The 16,306-nt window shown below is 38.1% G+C and overlaps 1 protein-coding gene across 5 annotated transcripts in view; it reads right to left on the bottom strand.

Moving 5' to 3' along the window:
- The window catches only part of ACSL4 (acyl-CoA synthetase long chain family member 4), a 90,560-nt gene that overhangs the window by 20,420 nt on the left and 53,834 nt on the right, over positions 1-16,306 (bottom strand). For all 5 annotated transcript variants that reach the window (XM_012451720.3, XM_021676420.2, XM_012451719.3 and 2 more), the window contains 4 exons: positions 13,489-13,639; positions 13,208-13,331; positions 9,281-9,352; positions 5,675-5,814 (listed from right to left, as the gene is read on the bottom strand). In XM_012451720.3, coding sequence (XP_012307143.1) covers positions 5,675-5,814; positions 9,281-9,352; positions 13,208-13,331; positions 13,489-13,639 — 487 coding nt within the window. The remainder of the gene's footprint in view (positions 1-5,674; positions 5,815-9,280; positions 9,353-13,207; positions 13,332-13,488; positions 13,640-16,306) is intronic.

Genomic DNA, 16,306 nt, shown 5'->3' with positions numbered 1-16,306 from the left:
AAAATGACACCAGGCTGAAAAGCACCGCAAGATACCAACACAGATCTGAGTGACAGCTCCGGCACAGATCTGGGCGGAACTTTTGACTAGCACCGAAAGCACCTACAGGGCAGATCTACCCGCCCTCCAGAAAGAGGGAGAGCTGAAAACTGGGAGACAGGTGATATTGCTTAGCAGGTCCCACCCCCATAAAGACTAGCAAACTGAAGCCCTCTCGCTTCAGAGTTTCACAGCCAGCACATCAGTTCAAGCTCGACACAGGATGATCAAACTCAGTGGCGGTTAGGGCATCCGCCATTGTGAAGGCAGGTCTAATCTCACCTGTGTAAACAAAAGCCAGAGGAAGCCTATACAGCAGCCAGGCTGAGTCCCAGGCAGCCCAGCAGCACTTCTGCAGGCAGACAAGGGACAGACTGCCTCCTCAAGCGGCCCCCTAACCCCTGAATAACCAAAAAAAAATGCCTCATACAGGAGAGCTCTGGCTGACACCTGCCGGGTACTCTTCTGGGACGAAGCTACCAGAGGAAAGATCAGGCAGCAATCCTAACTGCTCTGCAGTGCCTGCAGGTGATTCCCAGGCAAACAAGGTCTGGAGTGGACCTCCAGCAGTTCTACAGCACAGGGGCCTGACTGTTAGAAGGAAAACTAAAAAACAAAAAGAAATAGCTTCAACATTAACAGAGAGACGTCCACTCAGAGACGCCGTTCGAAATCACCAACTTCAAAGATCAAAGGCAGATAAATCCACGAAGATGGAAAGAAACCAGCGCAAACAGGATGAAACTATCAAAGACCAGAACGCCTCTCCTCCTCCAAGGGATCACAACTCCTCACCAGCAAGGGAACAAAGCAGGATGGAGAATGAGTTTGACAAATTGACAGAAGCAGGCTTCAGAAGGTGGGTAATAACAAACTTCTCTGAGCTAAAGGAACATGTTCTAACCCAATGCAAAGAAACTAAAAACCTTGAAAAAAGGTTACACGAAATGCTAACTAGAACAACCAGCTTAGAGAAGAACATAAACAACTTGATGGAGCTGAAAAACACAGCACGAGAACTTTGCAAAGCATACGTAAATTTCAATAGCCAAATCGACCAAGCAGAAGAAATGATATCAGAGATTGAAGATCAACTCAATGAAATAAAACAAGAAGGCAAGATTAGAGAAAAAAAAATAGTGAAAAGAAATGAACAAAGCCTCCAAGAAATATGAGATTATGTGAAAAGACCTAATTTATGCTTGATTGGTGTACCTGAATGTGATGGGGAGAATGAATCCAGGCTGGAATACACTCTACATGATATTATCCAGGAGAACTTCCCCAACCTAGCACGGCAGGCCAGCATTCAAATCCAGGAAATACAGAGAACACTACAAAGATATTCCTCAAGAAAAGCAACCCAAGGCACATAATTGTCAGATTCACCAGTGTTGAAATGAAGGAAAAAATGCTAAGGGCAGCCAGAGAGAAAATTCAGGTCACCCACAAAGGGAAGCCCATCAGACTCACGGCAGATCTCTTGGCAGAAACCCTGCAAGCTAGAAGAGAGTAGGGGCCAATATTCAACATCTTTAAAGAAAAGAACTTTCAACACAGAATTTCATATCCAGCCAAACTAAGCTTCATAAGTGAAGGAAAAATAAAATCCTTTACAGACAAGCAAATGCTAAGAGATTTCGTCACCACCAGACCTGCCTTACAAAAGCTCCTGAAGGAAGCACTAAACATGGAAAGGAACAACCAATACCAGCCACTGCAAAAATGTACCAAACGGTAAAGACCAACGATGCAATGAAGAAACTGCATCAACTAACGGGCAAAACAACCAGCCAGTAACAAAACGGCAGGATCAAATTCACACATAACAATATTAACGTTAAATGTAAACGGCCCACATGCCCCAATCAAAAGACACAGACTGGCAAATTGGATAAAAAGTCAAGACCCACCAGTGTGCAGTATTCAGGAGACGCATCTCATGTGCAGAGACACACATGACTCAAAATAAAGGGATGGACGAAGATTCACCAAGCAAATGGAGAGTAAAAAAAAGGCAGGGGTTGCAATCCTAGTCTCGGATAAAATGGACTTTAAATCAACATAGATCAAAAGAGACAAAGAAGGGCATGACATAATGGTAAAAGGATCAATGCAACAGGAAGAGCTAACGATCCTAAATATATATGCACCCAATACAGGAGCACCCAGATACATAAAGCAAGTTCTTAATGACCTACAAAGAGACTTAGATTCCCGCACAATAATAGTGGGAGACTTTAACACTCCACTGTCAATATTAGACAGATCGACAAGACAGAAAATCAACATGGCTATCCAGGACATCTACAGAAATCTTCACCCTAAATCCACAGAATATACATTCTTCTCAGCACCACATCACACTTACTCTAAAATTGACCACATAATTGGAAGTAAATCACTCCTCAGCAAATGCAAAAGAACGGAAATCCTAACAAACAGTCTCTCAGACCACAGTGCAATCAAATTAGAAATCAGGATTAAGAAACTCTCTCAAAACTGCACAACTACATGGAAACTGAACAACTGGCTCCTGAATGACGACCGTATAAACAATGAAATGAAGGCAGAAATAAAGATGTTCTTCGAAACCAATGAGAATGAAGACACAACGTACCAGAATCTCTGGGACACATTTAAAGCAGTGTCTAGAGGAAAATTTATCTCAATAAATGCCCACATGAGAAGTGAGGAAAGATCTAAAATCGACACCCTATTGTCATAATTGAAAGAGCTAGAGGAGCAAGATCAAAAAGACTCAAAAGCTAGCAGAAGAGATGAAATAACTAAGATCAGAGCAGAACTGAAGTAGATAGAGACACAAAAAAACCTTCAAGAAATCAATAAATCCAGGAGTTGTTTTTTTAAAAGACCAACAAAATAGATCAATAGCCAGACTAATAAAAAAGAAAAGACAGAAGAATCGAATAGATGCAATAAAAAATGATAAAGAGGATATGACCACCAATTTCACAGAAATAAAAACTACCATCAGAGATTACTACAAACAACTCTCTGCACATAAGCCAATAAATCTGGAAGAAATGGATAAATTCCTGGACACTTGCACCCTCCCAAGACTAAACCAGCAAGAAGCTGAAACCCTGAATAAACCAATAACAAGGTCCAAAGTTGAGGCAGCAATTAATAGCCTACCAACCAAAAAAAGTCCAAGTCCAGATAGGTTCACAGCCGAATTCTACCAGACGTACAAAGAAGAGCTGGTATCATTCCTTCTGAAACTATTCCAAACAATACAAAAAGAGGGAATCCTCCCTAGCTCATTTTATGAGACCAACATCATCCTGATACAAAACCTGGCAGAGACACAACTAAAAAAGAAAACTTCAGGCCAATATCCATGATGAACATTGATGCAAAAATATTCAATAAAATACTAGCAAACCAAATGCAACAGCACATCAAAAAGTTTATCCATTACGATCAAGTAGGCTTCATCCTGGGGATGCAAGGCTGGTTCAACATATGCAAATCTATACCACTTTAAACTTCATATGGAACCAAAAGAGAGCCCACATAGCCAAGACAATCCTAAGCAAAAAGAACAAACTGGAGGCATCACACTACCTGACTTCAAACTATACTACAAGACTACAGTAATCGAAGCAGCATGGTACTGGGACCAAAACAGAGATATAGACCAGTGGAACAGAACAGAGGCCTCAGAAGCAACGCCACACATCTACAACCATCTGATCTTTGACAAACCTGACAAAAACAAGCAATGGGGAAATAATTCCCTGTTTAATCAATGGTGTTGGGAAAACTGGCTAGCCATGTGCAGAAAGCAGAAACTGGACCCCTTCCTTACACCTTACACTAAAATTAACTCCAGATGGATTGAAGATTTAAACATAAGACTTAACACCATAAAAATCCTAGAAGAAAACCTAGGTAATACCATTTAGGACATAGGCACAGGCAAGGACTTCATGACTAAAACACCAAAAGCAATGGTAACAAAAGCCAAAACAGACAAATGGAATCTAATTAAGCTTAACAGTTTCTGCACAGCTAAATAAACAATCATTAGAGTGAACTAGCAACCAGTAGAATAGGAAAAAATTTTTTGCAATCTACTCATCTGACAAAGGGCTAATATCCAGAATCTACAAAGAACTAAAACAGATTTACAAGAAAAAAACAAACATTCAAAAGTGGGTGAAGGATATGAACAGACACTTTTCAAAAGAAGACATTTATGAGGCCAATAAACATATGAAAAAATGCTCATCATCACTGGTCATTAGAGAAATGCAAATCAGAACCACATTGTGATACCATCTCAAGCCAGTTAGAATGACGATCATTAAAAAATCTGGAGACAACAGACACTGGAGAGGATGTGGAGAAATAGGAACACTTTTACACTGTTGGTGGGAGTGTAAATTAGTTCAACCATTGTGGGAGACAGTGTGGCGATTCCTCAAGGACCTAGAAATAGAAATTCCATTTGACCCAGCAATCCCATTACTGGGTATATACCCATAGGATTATAAATCGTTCTATTATAAAGACACATGCACACATATGTTCACTGTAGCAGTGTTTACAACAGCAAAGACTTGGAACCAACCCAAATACCCATCAATGATAGACTGGACAAAGAAAATATGACACATATACACCATGGAATACTATGCAGCCATAAAAAACTATGAGTTTGTGTCCTTTGTAGGGACATGGATGAATCTGGAAACCATCATTCTCAGCAAACTGACACAAGAACAGAAAACCAAACACTGCATGTTCTCACTCATAGGCAGGTGTTGAACAATGAGAACACATGGGTACAGGGAAGGGAACACCACACACTGGGGTCTCTTGGGGGTTGAGGGGCTAGGGGAAGGACAGTGGTGGGTGGGGAGGTTGGGGAAGGATAACACTGGGAGAAATGCCTGGCATAGGTGACAGGGTGAAGGAGACAGCAAACCACGTGGCATGTGTGTACCTACGCAACAATCCAGCAAGATCTGCACATGTACCACAGAACTTAAAGTACAATAACAATAAAATGCCAGAAAAACCTCTTTAAAAATGAAGACAAATAATGTGCAGTATGGGGAAACTATGCTGATACACAGTAAATGAAAGAAAATAATGACATCAGAGGAAAATTTTTAAATTATCTTTGGAACATTTAGTTACCTGTCTTATCTCCCTTCCAAAAAAAAAATGCTTCCCCATCCCCACTCCTTAGCATCACATTTAAAATAATGATTATATTCATATACTTACTACACTATTTCCTGAATAAAATAAATCAGAAACCTGTATGCAATGAAGATCAGTTTTTTTAGTTAGAAATGACATTTTTTATACTCAAGTATTTGATTCAAAAGTCTTAATTTTAGTTTTTCTTCATAAGACTAAATTTTATAATTAAATCTTAAATATGTACTCAATTACTAAAATTTGTTAAATGGCCAGGATCAGAGTCCTCTGCTTGCTATATAAACAATAAGACTTAGAGTAAAAGAGAAATTCAATCTTATGATCATGGTGGTGATATTCAAATGAATTAACTTGCCATTTATTTATTCATCTTCTGGATTTAAAAGCATAAAAAAATTTAAAAGCTCAAACCACAGAGCTTATGAAATGTACTTACAGATTGCAAAGAGGTGCATCATATCCTTTTTTGATCTGTTCCAATTTGTAATCATACCCTATCTTGAACAGAGTTTTCTGAATATAATTCATCTCTTGGACTTTGCTCATAACATTCTTATAAATTCTATCCATGATTTCCTGAAAGTTAAACAAAATATTCAATAATCTGAAAAGAATGGACATAGTCTTAGTTCAAGATACCTTGCTTGCAACATCTTAGGTAAAAGTGTTTAGCATAAGGGACATATTTGTTTCTTTAATTATATACTTAATTTCATTGATTACTTGTTCACTACTTCAAAAAGACTAAGGACAGGTATGGGGGATTTCTTCGGTTCTATGTATTACATTAATCTAAATTTTTAAGAAATGTTAGCTGGAGTTTAAAGAATTCACTCAGCTGTCACAGAAAAATATTTTTTAATCTCTTCTTTACAATATATTCACTTATTCTCAAACAGTACCAAAATATACCTAACTATGTTGAATCTATTCATGATGCTTTTCTCTTTTTTACTACAACTTTGTGACCTTCTTACAACATGGCAGAAAGCACTACAGTTTCTTAAAATCCTAAGTATCTATAATTTAAGCATTTCTATTCCATTTTAATAGACACAAAGAATAGTATTCTTGCTCACACAAACTTGGAAAATTGGAGGTAGGACCAGGTTTAAGATATACTGACTCCCAGGTTAATACAAATCAAAAAAACCAAACAGCCCAGACTACCACTAAATGATGTTTTCTTGAAATTATTTAGCACAAATTAACAAGAATTATTACATAAAGCACACCCATTTATAAATATGTCTTTCTAAGTACTTCAATTACCAGTACAAATTAAGGTATGCTATAATGAATAACTTAATGGGCAGTTCTTTCAATATTAGAATACTGCCACTCACAAATGAAGACAGCAGAACTATTCCTTAAAATGGTTACCATAGCACTCAAGCATGGTACTATTGTTTTCTCCATTTCCACAAAAGGAATCACTATTATATAATTGAAATACTTCTCTAGATCTGTGACATAAACCCCAATCATTCCCTAGCAGGACTTGAACAGCCTATAACCACCCTTCTTAAAAAGCACATGAGATCTTAAAAAGGAGGGGGGAGGAGGGGGGAGGGGGGAAGTGCTTGGGAATGAGACAGATGTATAAGAACCATGCCTACTGCCACTTCCAGCACTAGATACTAATCAGAGACATGGGCAAGGCCTTGATCAGTAAGGAACATAATACAGTTGTAATACATTGGCAGGGTTTATTGTTGGCACATTAAGTCTCCCTTTATCTCAATCTAACATTACATGATGTTCAATGGAGCCACTGTTGATAAGTAGTGACTTATTCTGAATTCTCATTGTGAACGTTATAGTACTCAATAAATCTTTCATTCTAACCTAGGAAAGAAACAAACTCAAAAAACACTCGATCAAAAATAATTCTCAATAAAAAGTGTTTTTTTTTTTTTTAAATGGCCTATTTCTGGAGGAATAGGAGGAGCTAAAAAGGAAACTCAATAATGCTTGATGAGGTGTCAATGGACTTGCAACATAGGAGTCAATTAACTATCTCAAGGCCTCAAGAAGTAAGAAAAGAAGTGTCACTGGAACCTGGATGAGGACTGTAGCCATGGCAAAGACCTGGTTACAACCAATGGGAAGGAGACTATCCAACTGAGGCTCCTGACAACTGCTAAAATTTGCAGCCCAGCAGCAAAGGAACAAAGGTAATAAGTGTGCAGACTCTCTATCTTTCTGCCTGCTGATCTCTCATGAGGGCCTCCAATTGGCTGAACCCAACTAGAAGTTGTAAGACAAGGAAGCACTGGTAATTCATGCACAGAACGTCGCCCCTCAAGACACAAAGTAAAGCAAGGAAGAATGGACAATGGGCAATTAGAGTATAAGCAGCCTATCTGCTAACTGTGCTTATCCTTTAGGCCTAAAATTTAAGATGACTTCTTTGACACTTCAGCCCTTACCCCTTCCTATGTTATCCGATAAGGTTTACTAGGGAATTCCTTACACTAGATAATAAAGCCAATGTATTGTTTTCCAAAATGAAATAATAACAAGAACATAAAACAGACCTAATTAGACAGCCATAGTGGTTAAGAACACTGGTGGACTGATACTCCATCAGTATCAGATTGGTGGAGTTCAAACTTCAATTCCATCACCTACGAGCTGTGTGGCTTTGGGTCAACCTTCCTTCTTTATAAGATAGGGATAACAGGGCCCACCTTGCAGTCTTAGAAAGAATGAAGTGAGAAAGGCATTTTACACAGTGCTTAGGACATAGGAAGCACTGCACTAGCTATTATTAACAACTTTTTATTATGGTTTTAGTCAGAAGCCTCTTCTTTCTGTTTGAAAACTTTACGAATTATACAGCACCTCTAAATAAAAAGGCAAAGGTTTCTCTGACCTATTCTAGTTCTTTGTTATTTGGTAATTTTGCAATTAGAAGCTAAAAAAACGATTAAGTATCTTCCATCTGTAATTCTCAGGAAAACTTGGACTGAACACTTTCTTATCTAATCTTAGACTTTCCATATACAAAAGTAATTCTGTGAAAGATATTGGGATAGGATTTCAAGTTTGATCATAATATAAGCAGTAGCGATACACAGTCTTTCTGGGGTTTCTGAAGCATAAAAAAAGCTAGAACATATTTGATTACACAAATCTGAAACACGGTGTTAAATGTTCCAAAATTCATTATTACAAGGCTATAAAATGTAACACCTTGTTTTTTTTTTGTTTGTTTGTTTGTTTGTTTGAGACGGAGTTTTGCTCGTTACCCAGGCTGGAATGCAATGGCGCCATCTGGGCTCACCACAACCTCCGCCTCCTGGGTTCAGGCAATTCTCCTGCCTCAGCCTCCTGAGTAGCTGGGATTACAGGCACGCGCCACCATGCCCAGCTAATTTTTTGTATTTTTAGTAGAGACGGGGTTTCACCATGTTGACCAGGATGGTCTCGATCTCTTGACCTCGTGATCCACCCGCCTCGGCCTCCCAAAGTGCTGAGATTACAGGCGTGAGCCACCGCGCCCGGCCCAACATCTTGTTTTTTTTTAAAGGCAGTATTTCACATAAGGATTCTGAATATATAGAATTACACTTTTTTCCTTTGGAAGCACTCTCCAATTTTCAGTTTACTTAATCACCATAAGAGGGTTGGGAGGGTTTAGATCCTCCACCTTGTATACGATTCCTCAGCTCCTTAGGATGGCCTAAAGTTTCCTCATTTGTTTTAAATTAAGACATTAAACAAGATGACCTTTAGAGTATATTCTACCTTAAAACAGTCTGACCCATTCTCACAGTAGGTAATCTGAACTAGGTCATTTTCATCACCTAATTTTCATGTATTGGCAAACTCAAACAGGCATTTCAAAAGCTTACCATTTTGTCTTCCCCAGTATGGTACCTAAGATTTTAATGAACACATTTGCTGTGATTTCAACAAGGTAAAATTATTTTAAAATGTAGAGACATATCTAAATATATTACTTTTTAAAAGGTCCAAGTACAAGCAATAAATTATATAAACGATCCTCATATTCATATTCACATTCTGTACTCACCGGAACAGCAGCCATAAGTGTGGGCTTCAGTACAGTACAGTCTCCTTTGCTTCCTTTTTTAATTTTGCTGGACTATATTGAAGAAAAAGTAAATATGATCAGGAAAACCAACGTTAACAAATCATGTTGTAATTCAAATATTAATAACAAATACAGAAGCTAAACATGGACTTGGAGCTTTTATTGCTCTGTGATTATCTGTTAACAACTATCACAACTTACAAATTTCAAGTGTAAGTACTTTAGTGCTACAGATAACTTCTTCTAGCACATTTCATCTTCCTTAGAGGAGAAATCTTGATGCAGGATAACAAGAGAATGGAATATTTTGATGAATCAAACATTCTTATTAACAACATATTTTCAAATATAGCACAGACTACTACTACATTTACAAAAAAAACTTGATTAAGACAGACATAACACTAAAACAAAATTGAAGGTGATTTTAACTTTCTTTGATCAACCAATAGGCAAAGCCACATCTTAAAGACACCACTATGAACATCAATTAACATAGTGAAACACTAATTTGGTAATATTCTGGTTGGTAAGATACAGAGGACACTGCCAGGGACAAAGTAGGGCTACGCATATATATACATAAACGTGCACATATTCCCTTTTTATCTTTCTTATACACATAAATAATATTTGGGATTTCAAATGTTAGAACAATTGGTAGAAAAGTTGATAAAGTAACCCACCAAAAAAGCAAGATAAAAATAAAAATCTGCTGTAACACAGTTCATTAGCTTGCAAGTTTAGGTGTTTATAATATGCTAACCATTGCTAATACAGGGAAGAAGAAAACCAGCTGTTAAGCAGAGTGATCCATAAGAACTACCAGCTCGGCCATGGAGAGGAGAGTTCTCCTGGTAGAATTAAGTTGCCTTTCTCCTACGTTTATTTAATCTGGATAAAGGAAATAAAATAACTCATTTTATGTATGTGCAAGTATATGCAAATTTGCAAGTGGAAACCTACACACAAACCATGTACACCATACACAGGAGGGCTGCTCTGTAGAGACGAAATGGGCTCTCATGTTCTTCAGGTCAGAGTTACCCTCTGCATGCTATTGACTAGTTTTTGCTACAGAGAGCAATTCCAGGATAGCAGAAGCCATAAGAAGCCCTTATTTGTTTTTTGTTTTTTTTACTTTTAGTAATTTTTTCAGTTTTCTGTCTTCTTGCGATCATAGTAATCCTGGTTATGACAATATTGCTATCATCAGTTGGCTTCAAATGAGGTGTTTCTAGTCTCCTGCGTTCTTCTGATTTCCTATGTGAAGGAAATTCCTGGGTTTTAGATTCCTAGTAAGATTGAGAGTCTTTACAGTAAAGTTCATTTTAAAAGTAGGTGTGAATTTTATTCAACAGGCTTCTAATGTACTAGCTTGGCCTAAGAGACAGCAAGAATTAAGTCAGACCAGCAACAGACTCCAACTGTCCCTCCTTTCCACACTGAGGCTATTGTTCTCAGAAAGGCAGTGAAAAAGAAAAGAGTGGCTAGTCACAGCTTCTGAAGTTCACAAAAGGAAAAAATATATATACTCAAAGTTTACTGAAATGTATTTTACATTTTGATAATGTCTCTGATCACAAGAAAAACGCATGACAATAAAACATATTCATCACAGATTTTACTAATTTTTTTAGAGTTTAAGCTTCAGTCTTATTGATAGGTCTACTTTGATTTTACTGGATCAAGTTCTGTTTATCAGTTGGATAGTGTATTTATTCACCTCATTACTATTCTAGCAGATCTTAAGTGTGAACTTATAGCTGAGTGGTATAGTCAAATACAGCAGCACCCTGTCATACAAAGAGATTGTGTTTCTTAAAGTACAAAGTTAGAAGTTGTTCGGAACAGACTTTTTCTTGCAGAAAAAGCCACGTTAAAGGAGACTGGATTCTTCTTTCTTTTCTTTTTTTCTTTTTCTTTTTTTTTTTTTTGAGACAGAGTCTCACTCTGTCACCCAGGCTGGAGTGTAGTGGCGCGATCTTGGCTCACTAAAACCTCCACTTTCCTGGTTCAAATAATTCTCCTGCCTCAGTAGTAGCTGGGACTACAGGTGCCCGCTACCATGCCTGGCTAATTTTTTTTGTATTTTTAGTAAAGACGGGGTTTCACTATGTTGGCCAGGCTGGTCTCGAACTCCTGACCTTGTGATCCACCCACCTTGGCCTCCCAAAGTGCTGGGATTACAGGTGTAAGCCACTGTGCTCGGCTGGATTCTTCTTTCAAAAAGAATCCAATGTGGCAATGACTAGGAGGGGACACAAGGGACATTCAAGAGTGCTGAAAATGTTCTTTGCTTTCCTAATCTAGATGGTGATGATCACAGAGGTCTATATGTGTATATGCTTATTAAATCTAATCAAGCAGTACACTTAATATTTGTGCACTTCAAGTCATACATCAAAAAAAAAAAAGGTGATTGGAATCTCAAGTCCAAAAAAAAAAAAACTATTTAACTTTTTGTCTCAATACTATACAACCTACCTAACCTCTCCCTAAAATGGTATTTCTACAAATAAAGTATTACAATTTCTAACTGTGAGCACCAAGGACACATCTTACCAACTGCATGCTCCATGGAGACTCTCAAACAAAAGGCAGCATTGCCTGGGGTTGGGGGGTCTGAAAAATAACAGCGGGGCCCCCAGTGTTGGAGGAGCAGAGCCACATATTGACAAGTCATTTCTATCTATACTCGCTTTATCTTTCAGCATCTGGAACCCCACAGCTTCTTTAATAGCTCTTTTTCCCCCCATGCCTGTTTGAAGCTTTTCTATAGCAATTATTCCAAAGAAGAAATTTAAAAACAAACAAACAAACAAACAAACAAACAAACAAAACCAGAACTGTCACCAATAGGTATTAGGTGTGTAATTTCAAATGGGCATAACACACGTGAGTTAACCCTACCCATTGTTGAGCTTTCTGCTATGAACCACAGGGAGAAGGAAGAATCCTGACTTAGTACGGTAAGCTGAGACTACCTTTGGAGTTGCCTCAGTGCTGACCAACAGAACTTTCTGTGATGATGAAAATATTCTTTATCTTTGCTGACTAATATGGTAGCTGTTAGTCACATGTAGCTACTGAGAGCTTGAAATATGGCCAAAGCAAATAAAAAAATTTTTTTTCAATTTAATTTTACTTAATTTTTATTTAAGTACCTGCCTAGTGACTACTGTATCAGACAGCACTGCTCTAGAAAAATCTCGGGAAAACAGCCAAAACCCTATCATATCTCCTTCCAAAAAAACCCACCAATGCTCATGGTTAGTGTGTCAAAAAGGCTCATTGTATTTATATTCTCTATCTTAGCTCTCAAAAGTAAAAATCTAGTAGAGAAAGATAAAAGTAATTTTTCATTTTGAAATAATTTTAAGGCTGGGTGCAGTGGCTCATGCCTGTAATCCCAGCACTTTGGGATGCTGAGGCAGGCCGATCACCTGAGGTCAGGAGTTTGAGACTAACCTGGACAACATGGTGAAACCCCATCTCTACTAAAAATACAAAAAATAGCTGAGCATAGGGGCGAGTTCCTGTAATCCCAGCTACTCGGGAGTCTGAGGTAGGAGAATCACTTGAACCCGGGAGACAGAGGTTGCAGTGAGCCAAGATCACACCATTGCACTTCAGCCTGGGCAACAGAGCAAGATTCCATCTCAAAAAAAAAAGAAAGAAAGAAAGAAAAGAAAAGAAAAAGAAATAATTTAAAAATATATAGCTAAAGCAATGCTAACAAATCTACAGGGTAATTTACTATAGCTACCTATTGTTCATGGAAGCTATTTTGATGTCAAGGAAAACACTTTAGCTGAATTAAAATATCTCATGTCCTAGTAATGTGTTCTCAGCCAAACTATGTAGCATCATATGATCATGCCAATATACTGAAAAGTTTGTCACCTGGTCAGAGAGTGTAAGCGGAGAAGAATATCCAATCCTGCAGCCATAGGTAAAGCAAGATATCTCTGCTGTCAATTCTAGCACATGAGCCAAAGGCAAGTAGCCAATATATGTGTCCTTTGGTCTAAAACAAAATAAGAGAAATATTTTAACCATTCTTGAAAAGGCATTTGAAGTCATAAATACCAATAACAAATTTTATCATTTTATTATAGATTGAGTTTAGAGAATGGTGAACATGAACTCTGATTTCTAAGAAGAAAGTTAAAGAATTATCTTACCCCAGTCCAGGTATTCTTTCACATTGGCCCGTCATTCCAGCTATCAAATTGCTATGATGCATCATCACTCCCTTAGGTCGGCCTGTAGAACCACTAGTATACATAACAATGGCCATGTCTGAAGGTGTTGGTCTACTTGGAGGAATGCTCACTAAATGAATGAATGAAAAATACCACATTTATGTCAGTTCAAAAGTTAAATTACTAAACAATAATAGGAAATTCAGATTTTGCATGATGATAAACTATCAATAGACAGTATTTGCTTTAAATCATCAAAATGAGCTGAGTGAGGTGGCTCATGCCTGTAATCCTAGTACTTTGAGAGGCCGAGGTGAGAGGATCACTTGAGCCCCAGATTTCAAGACCAGCTTGGCCAACACAGTAAGACCCTGTCTCTACAGAAACTAAAAATGTTAGCCAGATGCAGTGGCATGCACCTGTAGTCCTTGCTACACAAGAGGCTGAGGCAGAAGGATTGGGTGATCCCAAAAGGTTGAAGCTGTGGTAAGCTATGGTCGTACCACTGTGCTTCAGCCTGGGCTAGAAGACAAAAATGTTTGTCAAATTCTGGTTGAAGTGAGAATTTTGGACTCAATTTGGCCCATTTTCTGGATGTTTAACCTAATCCCTGTCTGTGCGTTGCCCCTCCACAATACTGTATACAGAGCAATATTGTGGAAAGATTTATAGGACTTTGGAGAATCAGGAGGATAGAGTATTGTGTATAAACTTCTTAGGCCTCAGTTTCTCATCTCTAAAATAAGACAGCTGAACAGATTGTGGTTATTAACCACTAGTGGGTATCAGAATCACCTGCAGAACTTAAACAAAATACTATTTCTGAACCCCCTTTCTGAAAATTCAGATTCAGTACGTCTGGGATAGAACAAAAGCTCCACAAGTGATTCTCTTATCATGCCCCTGATTGAAAACCACTGGATCTGATCTTTAAAGGTGACTCCGATGTTAAACTCAAAGATGCTGAGTTTTAAACAGCACCCTGGAGCTTCCACTTTCAGGACAGTGTATAGTGCTAACCTAGTAACTGCTTTTCCTTCCAAGAATATACCAAAATGGCTAAGATGCCACAGATATATCAGAATTAAATACTAATTCTTCCAAGAATATACCAAAATGGCTAAGAAGCCACAGATATATCAGAATTAAATACTAAGTTTAACAGGATTATCAGATTTAAAAATCTTTACAAAAATTATTTACATTTTCATACACCAGTTAAAACAACTTTTTAAAACAGTGAGCTATACCACTGAAATAAAGATAAAGTTATACTTAAACTGGCTAATTTTAAGGCTTTTTAAAGTTACAGTCATAGTTTATAAACCAAGCAAATAAGGACTGTGTACTTCCTCTGATGATTAACCAAAGCAACAGCAGTAGCTAAGTTAAATTCATCTTAATCTAAGCACATAATGTGATACTTTGCTTCTGCCCACTTTTAAATAAATATGCAAAAAGTGGCATCATAATAACTACGTACCACAAAAACATATGTATCCTATCTATTGCAGAGATGAATAGAACTAACTGGGATATATGGCCTATTACATCATTGCTCACACAAAATTATGAAGATTGCTGACCCCTTAGTTTGGGGCCAACACCCTTTGGTGAATCAGCAGAACTGGCAACTGATCCCTACCAAGCAGGACTTCCCAGTCAAATTTACCCCAATCTTACAGAGTCAACCTGGAATAGAGAAACAATTCTCCATGGCTCTCGTGTTCTGCACATCTTGCAAGCAGAGACACTGACTTTGTTCCAGACTATTTTTACAAGCATGTTTCACAGAGACAGTGTCTCCCTACAGAGCAAACAGCACGCATGCTTACTTTCCAGTATAAAAAAAGAAGATATTCAGGCCCTTTAAGCTCAGAGTTCCTCTCCTATGCCACAAATGCTGATATGATACTTCTAGCTACTGATATTGTTGTGAGTAAAAAGTGTCCCTCATCTCTGACCCAAGTCTATGGTCCCATGAAGTTTTGCAGGCATATCTGTTTACCTGCAAGCAGGGTAAAATCTCAGACTCTCTGCCATTCTGGACACATGGCAGAAAGCTATAATCTATACCTGTTACTATAAATGCGTGTTCATTATCTAATAGTAAAATGTTCAGAAGCTGAGTAGAAGTTCGACCAACATTTTCTTCTGCAAAAATGAATCATCTCCTCATTGTAGTATGGTATTATAACCATCTCATTAACCATGATAAGGAAACTCTTCAAATGGAGTATTAATCTCCTCAACTCTCTGCCCTGACGGCCAACTGACATTTTGCTACAAGGTACAGTTGTTTCACATGAAATACCAAACACCGCCTCAGTGGTAAAATAAATCCAAGCATTAATCTTGCTAAACAGTTTTGCATCCTCCGAAACATCATTAAGATAACTAGCATTAAGCATTTTTTTCAGAAAGTTCACTGAATGGAAGGCCTAAGACATTATTCTTTTATGAGGCCCAAATTGGAAGGTTATAGTGGGTTATTTTTAAAAAACGAAGAATCAGGCCAGGAGCGGTGGCTTACGTCTGTAATCCTAGCACTTTGTGAGGCTGAGGCAGATGAAGCGCCTGAGGTCAGAAGTTCAAGACCAACCTGACCAATATGGTGAAACCCCATCTCTACTAAAAATACAAAAATTAGCCGGGGTGGTAGTGGGTGCCTGTAATCCCAGCTACTCGGGAGGCTGAGGCAGGAGAATTGTTTGAACCCAGGAGGTAGAGGTTGCAGTGAGCCGAGACGGCGCTACTGCACCCCAGCCTAGGTGACAGAGCGACACTCCATATCAAA

The sequence above is a fragment of the Aotus nancymaae genome, unplaced genomic scaffold (genome assembly GCF_030222135.1).
Source record: "Aotus nancymaae isolate 86718 unplaced genomic scaffold, 86718_ANA_hifiasm-v0.15.2.pri h1tg000004l, whole genome shotgun sequence".
In the NCBI taxonomy this organism is placed as follows: domain Eukaryota; kingdom Metazoa; phylum Chordata; class Mammalia; order Primates; family Aotidae; genus Aotus; species Aotus nancymaae.
Note: the sequence above shows the minus strand (reverse complement) of the source record. Positions and strands in the feature narration are given on the sequence as shown.